Here is a 21,310-nt window from a genome sequence, read left to right as displayed (position 1 = left end):
GTGACTCTGAAAGAAAGCTTGGGGGGTCTTGGTGGATAATCAGCTGAACATGAGCTCCCAATGTGATGCTGTAGTGAAAAGAACAAATGTCATCCTGGGATGCATAAACAGGGGAATCTTTAGTGGAAATAGAGAGGTTATTTTACCTCTATATTTGACACTGGTGCAACTGCTGCTGGAATGCTATGTCCAGTTCTGATGCCCACAGTTCAAGAAGGATAGTGATGAATTGGAGAGGGTTCAGAGAAGAACAGTGAGGATGATGAAATTAGAAATCATGCCTTACAGTGATAGACTCAAGGAACTCGAAAAGATACATAGGGAACAAATATTTAATAATTATCTCTTCAATCTAGAAAAGAAAGGTATAAAGCGATCCAATGGCTGAAAGTTGAAGTGAGACAAATTCAGACTGGAAATAAGGCATACATTTTTAACAGAGTAATTAACCATGAGAACAATTTACCAAGGTCATGGTGGAGTCTCCATCATTGACAATTTTTAAATAAAGTTTGGATGTTTTTCTAAAAGATCTGCTCTAGGATTATTTTGAAGAAGATCTATGGCCTGTGTTATACAGAAAATTAGACCAGATCATCATAATGGTCCCTTCGGCCTTCGAATCTATGGGAACGGTACAAGCACACCTCTTTTCTCATATCATTCACTTCTGATGACCATAAGGACTCTGACTTTCATGAAATATATTGGGGAGGAAAGGAACAAATTAGCCAAATGGACTATAAACAATAACTATGTAAAATACTATAGACTATGGGCTATAAAATAACTATTTTCTCTCTATATTTTCATAAGTCTAGTTAAGTTACCAATAAACAGCTAACAATCTGGTCAAATTCTATTTTATTGATCAAACAACAAGGCATGCTAAAACATAAATAACGTTGCTGAGTTTGATATTCATGTGGGTTTTATGACATTATAATGGACACAATTTATGAAGAAAAATTATAACAAAAGGATAGTCAGCAAGTTTAAGGGCAAAGAATTAAGCACTCTTCCATGATGCAAAATCTCATGCACAAAGAATTAAATCATAGAAAAATAATTTAAAAAACAAACAAACAAACAAAAACAAAGGGCTGAAGAACCCTCAATCCCAACTCACCAGGCTGCCTGCACTGCCATGCAATGTTGGACCATATCCATCTCTACCCACAAACCCTACCCCTACCCTGCATGTTCCAATCCAGAGAGATGTCGTGGAGTTCTGCTCTGTGGCACTCAGGGTGATGCAGACTCTCTTTGTATTTCCTCTTTACAGACTGCCACCTCCCACATACAACTGAAATGCTTCATTCCAGCAACTTTGACCATTCTGGGGGTAGGTGTGGCAGGGAATTTGTTCTTAATATATTAAAATTACATGGTATCAGATCATGCTTACTAAGGTCTTGATCTGCAAACAAATACACATGAGCAACTTTACACACATGAATAGTGTCATCGTACTTAATGGCATCACTCATGTGTCTAAAGGTATTTGTGTGTTTTCAGGATTGGGTCCAAATATTAATTATTATGCATCTCACTGGGACTCCTGAGTTCAGCCCCACATGGGGGAAGTACACAAGCAAACTTGAACAAACATTTTGTTGGTTGAAATTCTATCTGCTTCTCAATCAGTCAATGTTTAGAAAACCTGTGATTTTGGATTAGTCTCAACAAAACTTTGATAAAAAATAACATTCAAGACACTGTAAAGTATTTGTTGTAAAAAGGAAATGTGTAATAACAATGATCTGTTTAGTATTGTCAAACTCGATAGATTATTATTTAATATTTATATTAAAGTAGTATCCAAAGGCCACAGCCAGATTTGTGTTGTTAAGGGACAATCTCTAACCAAAAAAGGGGATCTCTGGAAGTTAAAAATTCCAAATTTGGAACATTGTACTGAGTCCAAATATGAAACAGAAATATTAAAATAATTCTTACTAAATGATATGACAATGATAGGAAATCTTTTTAAACAAATGCTAATAAAACACCTCTTCTAAAAATATACCTTCCACCAGTCAAAAAAGAAACTTCAATAATACTTTCAACTGTTGCTTCAGTAGATTGCTACATTCAGCATAGCTGAAACATTGTTTTTTGTATACCATAATTTTATTTTGAAATTGTAACTGTCTGCATACATTATGCTTCCCCAAAACTAGGTTGCACAAAACAGTGATAAAATTCACTTGCAAATGACTATGCCTCAATTTAAAATCTATTCTGGAACTGAAATTATATTCTAAAAGAATATCTCTTGGGGATGAAGAAAAGACAGTATCTAAAAGAACACATAAACTACATGGTACTTAATAGCATTGCAGTATTTGAAAATATACAGTTACTATGGCATAGTTTTTGCCAAAAACTTTAATACCAATGATGATATTCAGTGTGTGTCCTTTCTATCAAGTACCATATCTGCTATAGACCATTGTAACATGGCCTTTCCATGAACACCACATTATAGATAAGTAACTATTTAAAAGTTTGTTGTCTGAAATTTTTTTTACCATACAACATGTATGAAAAATTGACAACATGATTTGAGAACTAGATGTTATATAAATAGATGTTATCCAAGCACAACAGGACTATACATCCCTAGACAGTGCAAATCTTTTCTAGCTATAATCTTTACTCTCTCCGAAGTTCTCTAATCACATTAATAATGTGCATATATGTAGACAATACTAGATAATATGAATTATATGGTATATTTTTCTCAAAACACTATTTTTTTAACTTCACTCAGAAAGTTAAGGTTTGCCAGACTTTGGGATAATATAAATCTGGAGGTGTATTGTGGTTTAGATTGCAAGTTGATGTAATCTGGGTGTAATGTGACTGTGCAGTGAATCAGAAGACAACTAAAGAACCAGCTTAAATGCCCACTAGCATTAAAACTTGGGAAGGTTTATGATTCTTACCATTGCCTACCTTTTTTAGGGTTTTTACATAAATCCTCCTCTTAAGGTAAACAGCCTTCCTGATATTATCAGGACTATCCAAATATTCGGGGCTTTTTCTTATGTAGGCAGGGGCGGCTCTACCTTTTTGGCTACCCCAAGCAGTCATGCGCAGGAGGCGCCCCGGAGCCGCGGGAGCAGCGGACCTCCCGTGGGCATGACTGCAGAGGGACCGCTGGTCCCGCATGGCTCAGCTGGACCTCCCGCGGCTGCGGACGGTTCGCGGGTCCGGCGGCTCCGCTTGAGCTGCCGCAGTCATGCCTGCGGGAGGTCCAGCCGAGCCGCAGGACGAGCGCCCCCTCCGCAGTCATGCCAGTCGTCCCGGGGCTCCGGTGGACCTCCCGCAGGCATGACTGCAGCAGGTCCACCGGCCCAGCCTGCCGCCCCCCCTACCCCCCCTTTACAGGGGACAGGCCGCTCCTCGGCTCGCAGCGGCAGGATGAGCTGGGGCCCCAGCCTTTTGCCGCCCCCTAGATTTTGCCGCCCTAGGCACCAGCTTGTTTTGCTGGTGCCTAGAGCCGCCCCCGTATGTAGGATCCTATTCTCCCTCCCCCAACCTGATTTTTCACACTTGCTATCTGGTCATCCTACTTCCTCTAGAGCCATACACAATGATACAGCCATCCAAATCACCTGAACGCATTACAACAGCCAATACTTTGGAAATGATATATAAGCTTTTCTCTCTTAAAAATGGAATTTCAGAAATGCAATCCTATAACTTCATTTAGCCTTTGCTGTGCTTACTGTATGGTTATCTAACTCCATCAACAGTTCCCCTTATAACAATTGCACTCGACTCTCATTTTAAAGTCTATTATACGGTATATGCAGTTTCTGATATAAGGCTACTTCATCCCACCCACTTTCAATTACCTTACATCCCACTTTTTTCACACTTGCATTTTCACACTTGCTATCTCGCTCATCCTACCTCCTCTAGAGCATGCACAATGATACAGCCATCCAAATCACCTGAACGCATTACCACAGCAGTTACCAATACTTTTTGCATGGTTGTCACACTGCATATTTAATACAATCACATCAAAATAGTGTGCGAGCAGGGGTATGCAATATACTCATTGTCTACCTACCCAGCCACTCGGAAACGGATAGTATTGCCAGTGGTGGCAATGGAAGGGATGTATCCATGTTCCCTCGCACACGTTGGAGCTACCTAGTTTGGATAACATTCTAATCCAGGGCGAGTGTGTATTTGCATGCTCACGCATCCACACTACACAGAATTGCATACGCCCAAACTACATTATTTACAGGGTCACTTGCTTCCCGAAAAGAAAGAGGAAAAGCTTAATAGCAATCCAAGTTTTCGCTCAATTAAACACGCAAGAGGAGCCCCTCCCCACATCACCGGACGGGTAGGAGCCGAGCCCCGGGGGGAGCCCGGGGAAGCTGTGGCCTGTAGCGGGAGTGTAAGCAGGGTAAAGGGGCTGTACCTCCAGATCTGCCCGAGCTGCAGGATGTGGATGAGGGACTGCAGGAGCCAGATGCAGAAGGCGCAGGAGGCGGACCTGCTCTTGCCGGCCCTGCCGCCGCTGGTGCTGCTGCTGCTGTTGCTGCTGTTGGTGGCCGTTGTGGCGTTGCTTTTGCTGGCGTTGGACGCCTGCCTCTGCGGTGTGCAGGGGCGAGGGGCGTCCATTTCGCCGGCCGCCGAGCCGCTGCTCACCAGCAGTTTGCTCTCGGCGGCCGGGCAGTGGCCGGCAGCAGCTGCGGCGGCGGCGGCGGCGCTGTCCTCGGTGCTGAAGTCGTGCACGAACCAGCGGAAGCTGAACACCTGCACGGAGAGGGAGCCGAGCAGCACGAAGAAGAGGGTCAGCCCGAACCACCAGCGCTGGCCCCGCAGGTAGTAATCGACCGCCAGCCAGATGTCGGTGCCCACGTCGGCGAAGTACACGGCCAAGGCGGCCAGGATCCACAGGCAGTCCCACAGCGAGTAGCGCCGCTGCTCCCGGCCCAGCCGCAGGCACAGCGACGACGAGCCCCCGCCCGAGCCCCGGGAGCCGCCACCGCCGCCTCTTCCCCCGCCGCCGCAGCAGCAGCTGGAGCCGCCGCCCGAGCCGTCCCCGCCGCTGCCGCTGCAGCAGCCGCCCCCGGTGCCTCGTCGTCGCCGCCGCCCGGCCCCGCGCCCGAGGGCAGCCCGGGGCCAGCGCCTGCACCGAGCCCGAGTGGTCCGAGTTCTGCAGCGGCGTGAACGCCACCTCGCCGCCCTTCTTCATCTTCAGCCGCCCGTCCGACTTCGCGGCCATGATGCCTCCGCCCCGCCGCCGGGGAGAGCGCGCCTTTATCCCGCGCCTCCCCCTGCTCCTCCCCCGCCGCCGCCGCCGCCGCTCCGCTCCCCTGCCCGGCTACGGGCGCGGGCTCCTCCCGGGGCCGCCGCGCCTGGAGCGCCGCCTGCCTGTGGGGAGCCACGCTCAGCCCCCGCGCCCCGCCACCCGCGCGCTCCGCCCGAGCCGGCAGCAGCCGCGGGACCGCTCCCCGGACCGGCGCATCCCTCCGCCCTCCGCCGCCGCCACCACCCAGCTGACTGACGCCGGGAAAGAGGATGACCTCATCCCTTCCTCCTCGCTGCCGCCGCCGCCCCCAGCACCAGCCGCGGCGCGCGGGCGGGGAGGGGGCGGGGCCCCCAGCGCCGCGGGAGGCAGGGAGTGAAGGGGGGCGCGCGGGAAGGGGAAGCGACCTGCCTGTCAGTGGGTGCGGGGACAGGGAGCGGCCAGGAACTGCGCTGGAGAGGGGCAGCTCTGGGGCCCGGGGGTGGGGTGGGTTGGGGTTGGGATGGAGACGGGATTAGGGCAAAGGAGTGGAGGTCGCTGGGGGAGGGCAGAGACTGGGATGGAGGCGGGGGTTCAGGCCGGGGATGGTTGGGGGTCACTGGGGAAGGTAGGGGATGGGATGGAGGCGGGGGTGGATGGGGGATCACTGGGGAAGGCAGATGTTGGGATGGAGGCGGGGGTTAGGACACGGGATGGATGGGGGTCACTGGGGAAGGTAGGGGATGGGATGGAGGCGGGGGTTAGGACACGGGATGGATGGGGGTCACTGGGGAAGGTAGGGGATGGGATGGAGGCGGGGGTGGATGGCGATCTCTGGGGAAGGTAGGGGATGGGATGGAGGCAGGGGTGGATGGGGATCACTGGGGAAGGCAGAAGTTGGGATGGAGGCGGGGTTAGGACAGGGGATGGTGGGGGGTCACTGGGGAAGGTAGGGGATGGGATGGAGGCGGGGGTGGGTGGGGGATCACTGGGGAAGGCAGAAGTTGGGATGGAGGCGGGGGTGGATGGGGATCACTGGGGAAGGCAGAAGTTGGGATGGAGGCGGGGGTTCAGGCACGGGTGGATGGGGGTGAGGGAAGCGGCACTGCAGAGAGGAAGGGCGGCGGAGTGTGTGGGGGGGTGTCTCTCAGGGAGCCCAAAGGCGCTGCAGCGCAGGGTGAGAGGTAACGCTGTGGGATCAGCCAGGAGGGGAAGCTGTGGGAGCGGGAGCTGAAAGGGGCGCAGGGGGCGTAGCTGCCGGGAGGGGGCGCACTGCGCTCGGGACGCTGCAGCAGGAGAGAAGCGGGCGGGTGAGGGGAGCGGTGTGTGTGCAGCTCCCTATCCCCTTGCTGCTGCTGCTGCCGCCACCGCGCTGAGTGGGGAGAGCCCGGCCAGGCTGCCCCGTTAGGTGCCGCTCTGTCACTTCGGCCCTTAGCGAGTGTGGCTGGGGATGGCGGGCGAGGGTCCCCCCGCAGCGGGTGAGAGGGAGGAAGGTTGGTCTCGTGGGGAGCTGCGCTGGAATCAGGTGGGTGGGGCTGGTGCAGCAGGAGCGGCTGGGACACGAGAGAGCCAGGTGCTGGAAGCAGAGCCATAAACAAGTGAGCAGTGGCCTCCCCAAGACATTGCCCAGCCAGGCGTGACCGAGTATTTGTTAGGTTACCGGCTAACACCCCCGCCAGCGCTCAGAGCAGAAAGCTGCGGCCTCTCCCTCCGATCCCGGGTAACTGGTTTGAAATCTCTGTGGCAAAGCACAAAGAAATAATACGTCGCATTCCCCGCAGGAAATGTTTTACCTCCGTTAACTTTGGCACGGTAAGAGCAAGCGGTGCCGTTCTTAACTCACACCCTGCTTCACAGGTTGGCAGAGGCGCTCAGGGGAAGGTGCTGAAACACTGCTCTGTCCCGCCACCCAGGAGAGACATCAGGGGATTAATGTAATGCACGAGGCCAATGCCTGAGCGAGTTCTCCTCCCTCCTTTTCCACTTCCCCCACTATTTCCGAGCCGAGTTTCCGCTGCTAAAATGAGGCTGGTTCCAGACCTGTGTAAACTATTAATTTTACCGATGTGCCTTTCTCCTAGAGTAGCACAGATGGCCACATGGCTGTGCTTTTCATTTTACAACCAAAGCGCTCCCGGCTAGGCTAGGGGATAGCCCAAGCATGGGTTGAAATGGAAATCACACCCTTGCCTATTCATTCAGCTCCAGAGCTCGCACTTTTTAGCAATCTAAAGCCTGGTCCCGGCTCTCCACAATGTTTTTCCGCTCCAGCAATCTCTCTCCCTTGGCACTCTAGCCAATTCAGCACTTCCCTTGCCAGTAAGCGCTGCTCACCTCCAAGAGAGGCCTTGCTGACTTGGCCATGCGACTGAGCTACAGCCCGACTCCTAAAACGCTTGGCTGTTCGTTATGCTGTTATTCTCAGTGCAACAGCATCGTATTGCTTTAATTGCTTCGCACGCAAAGGTGGCAGCAGTTGCTTGGTTAAGTTACATCTGATTAATCATATTTCGCTTAAAACAACAGTTCAGCCACATAACGATCTGATAAACAATTAAACAGGGCTCAGTTAAACAAGCAAGACCTGGAGATAACTATGGCATAAGAGCTCTGAACTCTGCATGGGGAAGGGGAAGTTGGGAAAGGGAGGACAATCCTGTTCTGTTACACTTGTACCTCGTCTGACATCAATGGGATTGTATAAATTAAGGTCGACATTTGGCATTCCTGGTTTATTTAATGGTCATTTTTGTGTGTGATATATTATAACTATATTTTCACTTTCTAAATAAAGCAGCCAAAATTTAATCATATTGATAGAAAAATCCTAATAGAAACGTTAATGAAAACATGATGGGGAATTCCAGTGATAAAATCTGCTGCTTAACACAGCCCCTTCCAATCCAGGAATGAAGTGGAACCATTTATACTGACAAATAAAAATACACATTAGCTATGCCTTCAAACTCTTAATCGAAGGATGAGTATAAGAAGAGCGTTTGGTTCTACAGACAACCCTTATGCATAAAATCTCTGAAAACAGACAATTGTCTATGAAGAGACTGTTAAGGGCTATATAATTGAGCACTTAAAAGTCAATGAATGATAAGGTTATGATTGTCGCACTTAATATCAACCTTGCCCCCCTTGTGCATATGCATTACAATACAGTCTTTAATGACAGGATCACATAATGTTTCTCAAATAATGTACACTTGCTCTGCAAGGCCCTGATTTTAATTTCTAGTCACTCTTGAAGCCTACACTGATTTCATTCTCATAATTGTCCAGCATATGGTTATTCCTTAGATTTATGTAAATTCGTTTCTTTCTAAAGATACCTAGTTTAATAATTTACTTATGGGGCACCTATGTGAACACTTCAACCTTGTATCCACTAGATTCCCATGACAGACTTGAAGGTAATGCAACAAAAACTTCAAAACAGACTCCAAAAGAGCCAGTTAAGCTACCATTAATATGTCAGCAGAACTAGATACCTATTATACTGTGGTCTATAATAAAATCAGTTTAGTGTGGAATGGTTGTGTCATTACACCAATTGATTCTATTTGGCCTATACAGAGTAGTAAGTTCTCAAGATGCTACACACCTTCTATGGGCCATCTTAATTATCACTTCAAAAAGTTTTTTTTCCTCCTGCTAACGATAGCTCATCTCAATTGATTAGACTCTGCCTGTTGGTATGCGTACTTCCACCTTTTCATGTTCTCTGTATGTATAAATATCTCCTGTCTGTGTGTTCCATTCTATGCATCCGAGAGACAGAAGGTGGAATGAGGTGGCTGCTGGGATTCAGAGCCATTGCTAGTTTACAGAGCTAGAGATCATTTGTTAGTCTTTAAGGTGCCACAAGTACTCCTGTTTTTTTTGCGGATACAGACTAACACGGCTGCTACTCTGAAACCTGTCCTTATGTGGTTTATGAATCCTGCCAAAGAGAGCCAAAATTAGTCCAAAATCTGTTTTGACTTGTTCATTTAAGTAACCAGTTCTTTTCTAATAGGTTTCATTTTCTAGTTATTGCATCAGCACCCAGGTGAATATTTTCTAATTTGCGTTTCTGTATACATTGAGCACCGGCCTGGACCTTCCATACAATGTTGTGTGTTTCATGGAATTTTGCATAACAACCGTTTCTTATAATTTTATTACCAATAGTTTTCTGTATTTACATCATAAAGGTCCAACTTTTCTCCCCTTCAAAAGGAGCTTGGACTTGGACTCTAAGTGGTTGATCTTAGAAGCTCACTGAAGTCAACAGACTCCAATTGATCACAGTGCACTTAGTGTTGGAAGTCAGGAGGAGACTTTTTCCTTTGACACGATAAATTTCCATTTCATTCACTGTTCTAGCCATGGAACTGTGCAACTGGAAGAGATCTCTCTCTGTTTTATTTCCTCCCCCACCCCAATTAGGCTACTGCTCTGGTTCTGTAGTGTACTTCTCCACTTTCAGCTGTTGGCACTGTGCACCTGCTTTTTCATTTACAGTAAGCCCCCTTTGGGGTGTAAATGGGACCTTCTAGTGGGAGTAAGCATAAATCTACATCTACTTTAAGGCCCCTTTACACTGCCAGAGCAATTTCTCTCTTTTCTTCTTCTCAACTAGATACATAATGGAAAGCATCCCAAGCAATATGTAAGTGCTGGAGAAGCATTTATCAAAGTATTCTTCACTGTTATACTGGTGAACCTTAAATGGAGTTACACCAGTATAACAAGAGAATTTGTATATGCACAGTATATAAACTGGTGTGCATTCAACAAGATCACTTCTGAATCCTATTCTATTCATTACAAAATATAATTCAAGGGTATTTACTGTGATTGCAGCCATCACTACACCTGCTTCATAAACCATGCAAAGCTTTTTCTTCTTTGCAAAAATCTCACTCTTCCAGGGCTGTATTTTCATTGGTGCAATATCTTTTTCTTTGCTATAGGTCTCAGCAACTCCATCTGCTTCTTTTTCTTTCCCAAATCATCTTTCTATTTTAAGAAAAAATGTTTTATTCCTGTACTTGGTTCTCTGTGTTCTTAAACAGGGGGCCTTGACCAACTCAGCTCCAAAAGTCAAGGAAATGCTCTCTTTAGTTCCAATCTTCCAAAGAATATATCTTCTTCCTTTTCCTTTATGGTATTTTCTAGCTTTTTCAGATTCTCACACATAAGCTCTCCTGCAATCTTATTTAGCTATATCAAATAGGTCTATCTATTTTGATCCATTTGATTCCCAGTTTTGCTTCCAGATCCCTTTCTGCCTTTAGGTTAGTTTTGTACGGAGTAAGATTAGTCAATTTCTGCATGCACAGATCAATACCTTTACCAAAGCTGTTTCCCTTTGTTTGGCAATACTTTTGACAATCATGACCTCTTGCTTCAGAATGATATTCCTTTCTATCTTTTCTTCTAAACTACAAGGAAGCAGCTTTTTCCAGATCAGATACAGTTGTTGGGTGATTTTAGTTGTACCTCAACTAACATTCAGCTCTTGATACTTATTATAACTGGGAGGATCAGACAGTCCATTTCTTGTTGCCTGATTCTCCACTGCATTGCTCTGGTTTTCTGCTAGTGTAATTCTAGTGCATAAAACTGGTATAACACTATGGAGAATCAAGCCTTCTATCCTCTTGTGTCATTGACTTTCTGTCTTACCCTTAGAGCTTCAATAGTTATTACATAGTTAAAATATTAAGTAGGATTCTATTTTGAATCTATTTTGACTAATAGTCTTCTACCAACTGCATTTCTTTTTTAAAAAGTTTTAAATGTTAGAAGCATTTAAAATGATCATGTTACAAAATGTTCACTAGTTTGGGGCCTTTTAATTTGATTTTTTTAAATTAAACTACAAATTTAACACATCTATAGATGATAAAGTCAGCAGAATAGGATATGTGTTTAATTTCATATTTACACAAAGTATTTATTGACAATTTTCCCCTAACCTTTTTCATATATTCCAATTCATTTGACAACAAGAACATTTTTTGACTTCCACATTTTACTGTAAATGGGGAAATAATTTTATTATGATGAAGCCAATATAGAGTATTTCAGTCAATAAATGTAAGCTTCCAAGGCATGAGCAGTCTACCTAGCAGGTGGAGCAGGATCTTGCCTGGTGAATGTGGTGGCAGTTCTGACTGACAAGCAAAGATCAGAGATTTGCAAGGGAGAAGCCAGAGTCAGGGTTAAGTGGCTAAGCCAAAGGTCAGAACTGGAGCCAAGCCCTAAACCAAAGGGCATTCGGGGGTGGGGAAGGAGCGAGGACTCAGCGCACAGGCTTCCCCCTCCCTCCCCTGGTTCGTGGCGTTTGGGAGGCTGGGGATGGAAGGGGAGCCTGCCTGCGGAGTCCTCACTCCTCCCCCCTCCTGAACACTGTAAGTCAGCTGATTGCCGAGGACAGGAGGCAGGGGGAGGAGGGAGAAGGCGCTGATCCATGGGGTCTGCCAGAGGGTGGGAGGTGCTGGGGGGGGGGGTAGCGGAGCTGATAGGGGGGCTGCCAGCTGTGGACAAAGCAGGCAGCCAAATGACGTTATAGCAAAGCATTGCACAACTTTAAATGGAGCATGTTTTGTAACTGAGTAGGGATGTAAGATCGAAACAACGTTAAGCAAGAGGACGTTAAATGGGGAGTTACTGTACTGAGTTCTTCAGAAACCACCTATTCATATTTTAAGCATCTAAATATATTTAATTATATGCACTGAAGAACTAAATTCATATTTTTGTGATCGCAGTAAAGGCTGTAATGTGAAATATGATTTCTCATTCCTACTTATGTGAGCACGTTGACAGGAAAGTTACTTATGAAAGAGGAAGTCACTTCTAAAGTTTGTGAAAGAACTTTAATTCAAAGTTTAGTATACGTTCTTTAGACAAATGTCAGCAACCTCGACTCCATGTTGATTTATCTTTTACATTGAAATATATAACTGGAGATAGCAGAAGAGACAGGCATGTGAGGGGACATTACAGGGACTAGGTACATATGCAGCCAAAATTGTACCATGTTACAAATCTTTTCACTGCCCTCCCCACTCCAAAAGCAGCAAGCAAACATTAGGTCAAATGTGAAGGAAAATAGGAAAAAGGGGGAATGATTTTGACTTTCTATTTCCATTTTGTTTCACTTATTTTATCTACTTGGTAAAATAAGTTGTTGGGTTTTTTTTTCATTTTGGTGAAGCGGTTCCAGCGGTGCAGTGCTGGGAGCTACTGTGTAGCTGTGACAGCATTAAATGGCCCAACAAGACAATCAGAGCCTGGCTTTGGACAATCAGTTTCCAAAGTCATATTCCTTCAAGTCCTTACGCCCCCTATCAAGAAAAGCCTAAGATATTCCTGGACCTTAAAAGGGCTACAAAAGTGGCTGTAAGTTATATCAGTGTACAACAAATGGATACAATATAGTAATTCATATATACACTGTGAAACTTAGTTAAGGAGGAAAAGTGGAGGTAAGGAGCAGAGTTAAAGCTGGCTGTTATAATCTTAACTGAGAATTTCCAGACTTCCTGATTCTTAGCTTTTATGGGGCACAATGTTCTAATTTTCTGGTGACATGTTTGTTTCATTTTTAATCTTCACTATATAGTTCCTGAATTTTTTAAAAATACAACATCCTCGCACTGTTTAAAATGAATAGCTCTCTACTGATATGTATTACCTTCAGTTTACCTTAACCAAGTTCTTTGTCTTGGAATTCCTCAGCACTAGACACCATTCCCTCTGAAGCATTCAGGCCACAGGCAGAGGAAGGGACTTTCCCACCATTGCACTTAATGCCAGTCACAGCACTATGACAGAAAGATTCTTTGGTCTTTCAGAATCCTGCATTATTAGAGGCAGAATGCTACTCTTCTTCTCCATATAAGTGATCCTAGATGTTCAGGCACTAGGAGTAACATTTTTAAAAGTTTCTAACTGATTAAGGCCCAGATTTTTAGTCATTGCGCCACTTAGCATTGCAATGCCTAACTGACTTAGGAGCCTACATTGCATTTTCAAAAGAGAGTTAGGTACCTAGGAGTCTAAATCCCATCAATTGACACTGGGCTTAGGCTCCTAAATGCATAAATTCCTTTTGAGAATGAGATTTATGCTCCTCAATCAGTTAGGCATTGCAATGCTGACTGCAACAACACCTAAATACCTGGGCCTTAGGCACTTGGGAGCCTAAGGCCTGGCCTACACCTAAAATTTAGGTTGACCTGGCTACATTGCTCTGGGGTGTGAAAAATTCACATCTCTTAGAGAGATAGTTAAGCTGATCTAGGTCCCAGTATAGACACTGCTAAGGGAACAGAAGAATTCCTCAGTCAACCTAGCTATCGCCTCTTGAAGGATGGATTTATTACACTGATGGAAAACCTCCTTCTGATATTGTTGTAAGTATCTACAGCAGCATAGCTGTAGTGCTACAGTTGTGCCACTGTAGCACTTGTAGTGAAAACATAACTGTAGTCTCATGGAAAGTCAATGGATCATTGAAAGAAAAGATCATTAAAAGTCAATGAGACTTAGGCTAAGTGCCTCAATCATTTTTAAAAATGAGACTTAGGCTCCTAAGTCACTTAATCCAGTGGCTCTCAACCATTCCAGAGTACTGTACCCTTTCAGGAGTCTGATTTGTCTTGCATACCCCCAAGTTACACTGCACTTAAAAACTACTTGCTTACAAAATCAGACATAAAAGTACAAGTGTCACAGCACACTATTACTGAAAAATGGCTTACACTCTCATTTTCCCCATATAATTATAAATCAATTTGAATATAAATATTGTATTTACATTTCAGTGTATAGTATATAGAGCAGTATAAACAAGTCGTATGAAATTTTAGTTTGTACTGACTTCACTAGTGCTTTTTATGCACCCTGTTGTAAAACTAGGCAAATATCTAGATGAGTTGGTGTACCCCTTGAAAACCTCAGAATACCCTGTGATACAGCAAGGCCAAGGAACAATGAAAGAGTGGGAGAGGGGAGACATATAAACCCTAGGCTTATTAAGGCATGGTTTCCAGTAGACTAGGGAAGGTTACTATAGGTTAATTGGAGCACCTGTAGTCAACTAAGGCCCTGTCAGGAACCTAATAAAAATCCCTGCTTCAAGCAGAAGGGGGAGGGGGAGAGCTGAGAATTGAATTGAAAGACAGGTGGAAGGGAGACCCTCTCCCCCAGTGTCAAGGACTGAGCATAACCCTACCCAAGGGGGAAGAGGGTAAAAAACCCGCAGGGGTTGAGAGGGGCTGGAGCTCATACCCCTTCCCTGCTTCCCTCCTCTACCACCTTCCTGGGCTATTAGTGGGGCCCTCAGTGCCCCAAGAGCAAGAACAAGGAGTGGCATCCTAGCCCCCTGCCAAGAAAAGCATGGGACCCATCATACCAACATCAGCCATTTTGCCACAATCCCCAGGGGTATGTGCGGCCCTGTTGAGAACCACTGACTTAATCTATGGGAGTTAGGCACTTAAACATCTTTGAGGGGCTGGCATTTTTGAAAATTTTACTCCAGGGCATTACAAAACTCCAAACTGGACATATGGAAAAGACGGTTACTCACCGTTGTAACTGTTGTTCTTTGAGATGTGTTGCTCATATCCATTCCAGTTAGGTATGTGCGCGCCGCATGCATGCTCGTCGGAAGATTTTTACTCTAGCAACACTCGGTGGGTCGGCTCGGCGCCCCCTGGAGAGGCGCCGCTATAGCGCCAGATATATACCCCTGCCGACCCACCTGCCCCTCAGTTCCTTCTTGCCAGCTACTCCGACAGTGGGGAAGGAGGGCAGGTTTGGAATGGATATGAGCAACACATCTCGAAGAACAACAGTTACAATGGTGAGTAACCGTCTTTTCTTCTTCGAGTGATTGCTCCTATGCATTCCAGTTAGGTGATTCCCAAGCCTTACCTAGGCAGTGGGGTTGGAGAGAGATGTGGCAGAATGTAAGACTGCTGAGCCAAAGGCTGCATTGTCTCTGGATTGTTTGGACCAATGCGTAGTGCGAAGCAAAGGTATGAATTGATGACTAGGTAGCCGCCCGACATATTTCCTGGATGGGGACATGAGCCAGGAAGGCGGCAGAAGAGGCCTGCGCTCTTGTAGAATGGGCAGTGAGATGGCTAGTGGGAAGGTGAGCCAGTTCATAGCATGTTCTGATGCAGGATGTCACCCAAGATGAGATCCGTTGGGAAGAGACCGGCATGCCCTTCATGCGGCCTGCTACCGCTACAAATAGCTGAGGCGAACGCCGAAAGGGTTTTGTTCTCTCAATATAAAAAGCAAGAGCCCTACGGACATCCAACGTGTGTAGCTGCTGTTCCCGGCGTGATAAGTGCGGCTTCGGGAAGAAAACTGGAAGGAAGATGTCCTGATTGACATGAAAAGCAGACACCACCTTATGGAGAAAGGAGGGGTGTGGCCGCAGTTGTACCTTGTCCTTGTGGAAGACCGTATAAGGGGGATCAGCCATCAAGGCACGAAGCTCAGAGACTCGCCTCACCGAGGTAATAGCGATGAGGAAGGCCGTCTTCCAGGAAAGGTATAGCAGGGAACAGGTGGCCATAGGCTCGAAGGGGGCCCCCATAAGCTTGGTCAACACAAGGTTTAAGTCCCAGGTAGGGGTTGGGCGCCGGATCTGCGGATACAAGTGTTCCAGACCCTTAAGGAACCTGGAAACCATAGGGTGGGAAAAAATAGAACGGCCACTTTCACCTGGGTGGAAAGCAGAAATAGCCGCCAGGTGAACCTTTAAAGAAGAGACCGCCAGGCCCTGCTCCTTCAGGGACCAGAGGTAATCCAGGACATTAGGGATAGATACCAGTGCGGGGACTAAGTTGTTCTGATTGCACCAGTGTGAGAAACGCTTCCACTTGGCGAGATAAGTCATTCTAGTGGAAGGCTTCCTGCTCCCCAAAATAACCTGCTGCACCGAGGCGGAGCAACGTAACTCAGCTTGGTTCAACCATGTAGGAGCCATGCCGTGAGATGAAGGGACTGCAGGTCCGGCTGGTGAAGCCTGCCGAAGTCCTGCGTTATGAGGTCCGGCCACAGTGGCAGGGGAATCGGATCCGCCACTGAGAGGTCGAACAGCAGGGTGTACCAATGCTGCCTCAGCCATGCTGGAGCAATGAGGATGAGGTTGGCTCTGTCCCTCCAGAGCTTGAGCAGCACTCTGTGAATGAGGGGAAATGGCGGAAAGCATAAAACAGGTGCCTCGTCCACGGGAGGAGAAATGCGTCTGAGAGGGAGCCCGGGGAGCGTCCCTGGTAGGAGCAGAACACGTGGCATTTCCTGTTCTCTCTGGAGGCAAAGAGGTCTATGTGGGGAAAGCCTCACCTCCGGAAAACTGAATGGATGACATCAGGATGGATCGACCACTTGTGAGACAGGAATGAGGCGATCTGCCAGAGTGTTCTGTACTCCTGGGAGAAAAGACGGCTACTAAATGAATAGAGTGGGCTATGCAAAAGTCCCACAGGTGAATGGCTTCTTGGCAAAGTAGGGAGGAACGCGCCCCACCCTGTTTGTTTATGTAAAACATTGTTGTTGTGTTGTCCGTGAACACGGATACACAGCGGCCTTGTAGATGGACTCAAAACGCCTGGCACGCTAGGCGGACTGCCCTCAGCTCCCTCACGTTGATATGCAAGGCCAGCTCCTGGGGTAACCAGAGGCCTTGAGTGTGTAGGTTCCCGAGGTGGGCACCCCAACCCAGAGATGATGCGTCCGTGGGCAGTGCCACTGAGGGTTGGGGAGGGTGGAACGGTACCCCTGCGCAAACTACCGCGGGGTCTAACCACCAAGTGAGGGAGTCGAGGATTGGCCTGGGGATCATGGCCACTGAGTCTATATTGTCCCTGTGTGGGCGGTATAGTGAAGCGAGCCATGTTTGGAAGCGCTGAAGCCGCAGTCTCGCGTACATGGTCACAAAGGTGCATGACGCCATGTGACCTAAGAGGCCGAGGCAGATGTGCACCGACATTGTCGGGAAGGATTGGAAACTTCGAATGATCGAAGACATTGCCTGAAAACGTGGCAGAGGGAGGCAGGCCCTGGCCAGATTGGAGTCCAGAACTACTCCAATAAAGTCTATCCTCTGCGTTGGAGTCAGAGTAGACTTTTCGACATTGACCATGAGGCCTAGCCTCCCGAAGAGGTCTTTGACTACACGCAGGTGCTGGGATACTTGCAGCTGGGAAGTCCCTCGAATGAGCCAATCGTTGAGGTACGGGTAGACGTGTATTCGACGACGGCGGAGGGTGGCAGCGACTATGGCCATGCATTTGGTAAAGACTCTCGGGGTTGTAGAAAGGCCGAAGGGAAGCACCGTGAACTGGAAGTGCTGTTGGTTGACCACAAACCGGAGATACCGTCTGTGCGGCAGGTAAATGGCAATATGGAAGTACGCGTCCTTCATATCGAGGGCAGCATACCAGTCTCCCGGATCCAAGGATGGGATGATGGTCCCCAGGGTTACCATGCGGAACTTGAGTTTTACCATAAATTTGTTGAGTTCTCGCAGGTCCATGATCAGTCGGAGACCGCCCTTTGCCTTGGGGATTAAAAAGTAGCGGGAATAGAATCCCTTGCCCCGCATATCCTCTGGCACCTCCTCTATGGCTCCCAGATTTAGGAGTGTATGGACCTCTTGGAAGAGGAGTTGCTCATGAGAGGGGTCCCTGAAGAGGGACGGGCAGGGAAGGCGGGAAGGAGGGGGAGAAAGAAATTGGAGGTGGTATCCCGCTTCCACCGAGCGGAGGACCCAGCGGTCGGAGGTCAGCTGGGACCAGGCAGGGAGGAAATGGGAGAGACAGTTGAAAAAGGAGGGTGAAGGATCTGGCAGGGAAACTGGTGGGTCGTCCTCGGGCGTCCCATCAAAAGTTTTGTTTTGGCCCCGTAGGAGGTTTAGGGGGCGCTTGACTTTGGTTTCCCTGAGGGCCAGACTGTCTCCGCCAATTCCCCCTGCCATGCCGTCTGGTCATATCCTGACGTGGCCTGGGCTGGTTATACGGGCGGTATGGTTGGGGTCTGAAGGACCTATGTTGGGTAACCGGTGTGTGCATACCCAACGAGCGCATTATGACACAATTGTCCTTGAGACTCTGCAATCTGGGGTCGGTTTTGTCCGAAAAAAGACCCTGTCCATCAAAGGGCAAATCCTGAATTGTCTGCTGCAATTCTGGAGGTAGGCCTGAGGCTTGTAGCCAGGAGATGCATCTCATTGTTACCCCAGATGCGAGCGTTCTGGCTGCCGAGTCTGCAGCATCCAGAGAGGCCTGGAGGGAAGTTCTTGCCACTTTTTTACCCTCCTCTAGTAGGGCCGTAAATTCTGTGCGGGACTCCTGGGGAAGGAGTTCTGCAAACTTCCCCACAGACACCCACATATTGAAGTTATAATGACTTAGGAGGGCCTGCTGATTTGCCACCCTAAGCTGGAGGCCTCCAGCCGAGTATATCTTATGGCCTAGGAGGTCCATGCGCCTAGCCTCCTTTGCCTTAGGAGCTGGCGCCTGCTGGCCATGGTGCTCCCGTTCGTTCATGGATTGGACCACCAGGGAGCAGGGAGGTGGGTGGGTGTAGAGATATTCGTAGCCCTTAGACGGGACCATATATTTTCTCTCTACTCCCCTAGCCGTAGGTGTAACGGAAGCTGGGGATTGCCAAATCGTGTCCGCATTGGCTTGAATCATGCGGAAGAATGGGAGAGCCACTCGAAGGGGTGCATCCGCCGTTAATATGTCCACCATGGGGTCCTCTATCTCAGCAACCTCCTCCACTGGTAAATTCATATTTTGGGCCACTCTCCACAAGAGGTCTTGATGGGCCCTGAGATCTATAGGAGGAGGACCAGAGGAGGATGTTCCTGCCACAGCCTCATCAGGAGAAGAGGAGGAGGAGAGGCTCGGTACCAGAGGGTCCTGCGGTGGGTCATTGAGTGGCGGAGCCCCATCTGCATCAGGCGGAATCTCAGGCTCTGCAGATTCAAGTGGCTTCTCCTCTGTGCCCGCGGAAGGAGGACGGCTCACCGTGGCTTCGGGAACCCTGTGTTCTGAGGGGCCGGGACATTGAGCCATGAAGGGGGCACCTTGTGCCTTGTGGTATGCCCATGGAGTCCAGAAGGCCCATTGATGGGGACCTTGCTCCTGGCTTTGAACCTCTGGATGCTGGTGGTAAGAAGCACTGCCGGCTCGGGATGACAATGACATGTGCCTCAAAGGCCACGGTGGTGCCGAGAGACCCTGGCAAGGTGCCACTGATCCGGATGTTCGGTCCCGGGGCGGCACCGATGAGCGGTACTGGTCGTGTTGGTGCCGCAAATGAGACCGGGACCATCTACCATGCCGGTGCTGGGAGGTCGACCGTGATCTCGAGTCTCTGTGCTGAGAGTGGCTGCGGGACACATGGTACCGGGAGCGGTACCGAGAGCTGGATCGGTGCCGAGAGCGTCTGTCCGGCGACCGAGATCTTGAACGTCCCCGCGAGTATGACCGGTACCACGATGGAGAGCGGTGCTGGGACTGCGAGCGGTGCTGGGATTGGGACCGACATGAGTGGGAGTGTCTCCGAGACCGCGATCTGGAATGACGCTTCTCCTGCTGTGACTTGAACTATATACACGAGAAAAAGTAAATGACAGCGAGAAGCTAGGGTTGTGGAGGTCAGCAATGCCGCTCTCCACAGTTCCAGCGACCGTCACGGGCGGTAAGAAGGAACTGAGGGGCTGGTGGGTCGGCAGGGGTATATATCTGGCGCTACAGCGGCGCCACTCCAGGGGGCGCCCAGCCGACCCACCGAGTGTTGCTAGGGTAAAAATCTTCTGACGAGTGTGCACGTGGCATGCACACACCTAACTGGAATGCATATGAGCAATCACTCAAAGAAGAATTATAACTTTCTATTGACCTGTCACTTTCAAGTAGGGTGTTGAAAAAGATTTAAAAACAAACCAATTGACCCACTATGAATGACCATACTGAGCCTGATTCACTTCCAGGCACTGTGGCATACTCCACAGTGCAGAGCTTGGAGCAAGTCAGCAAAGCCCACTATGTGGGTAAGGCCAAGTCAGATGTTAATTGTACTAACTAAGCACATCTTCCAGGCAGCCTCTACTACTAAGACTCTGGTGATATTTAAAGCAGTCCTGTCAAGGTAGAAGGTACCCTGCCATGCCTTGTATTGAAGCATCTCCCTCTTGTGTTGCTGTCCCTGCCATCACAGGGGGTATAGTTTGCATTCCCCTGCACCCAAAGGAGTGAATCTAATCACTTATTTGTACACTGTACAGGTAGAGCAAATCATTTCCCAGTAAGGAAGCCAGCTGCTGAAAGAAGGTATACACCGTTAGTAATGGAAAACAGATTAGGACGGCATTATTTACACTTGATAAATCAGCAATGGCATCAAAGCGAGTAGTATTACAAACTATTAATGAAAGACATAATAATGAAACAAATCACATAGTAGATCACAACAAAGTGATTCAGTGTAATGAATACTGATACTAAGTAGCTGAACTGTGCACTCTGGGGATACAGTTTTAAATCCATTCCAGCGTGCATACTAGCAATGCAAGCACAAAAAGGATTTTTGAGGAGATAAATTGACCCTGTTTTCTTGCTAAATCAGATCACATCCTACAGTAGATCTTTTGCATGATGATCTAACAAGGTATATAAAAACAGAATTCAGCTTGCAGTACCCATGAGGTGTTTTTGTTTGTTTGTTTTAATCAAAATAGCCACTGAGGTTTCATTTCCCATGAACCTATCATCCAACATACCTTATTTGAAGGAATGACATGAGAAAATAAACACAGTACTTTTTAAAAATGAAAACATGCAAATACTTCACCAGAATACATGAAAAATAAATGTAATACCTACATTTATGACAAATTCATATGATCACTGAAAGCATACAGTCTACTGGTGCTCTGAAGGAGAGAGAGGCCCATGCTATAAAATTCAGATATAAAAACAGATTTTAAACCCCGCAATGGATCTGTCC

General features: G+C 47.7%; 1 protein-coding gene across 1 annotated transcript in view; it reads right to left on the bottom strand.

Moving 5' to 3' along the window:
- The window catches only part of XKR4 (XK related 4), a 301,802-nt gene extending 296,542 nt beyond the window's left edge, over positions 1 to 5,260 (bottom strand). The window contains 2 exon segments of the mRNA XM_039521519.1: positions 4,451 to 5,142; positions 5,144 to 5,260. Of these exon segments, the coding sequence (XP_039377453.1) occupies positions 4,451 to 5,142; positions 5,144 to 5,260 (809 nt within the window).
- Between the last annotated feature and the right edge of the window lie 16,050 nt (positions 5,261 to 21,310).

This window comes from Mauremys reevesii, linkage group 2 (assembly GCF_016161935.1).
Source record: "Mauremys reevesii isolate NIE-2019 linkage group 2, ASM1616193v1, whole genome shotgun sequence".
NCBI classification, from domain to species: Eukaryota; Metazoa; Chordata; order Testudines; family Geoemydidae; genus Mauremys; species Mauremys reevesii.
This window is presented reverse-complemented; position numbering and strand designations above follow the sequence as displayed.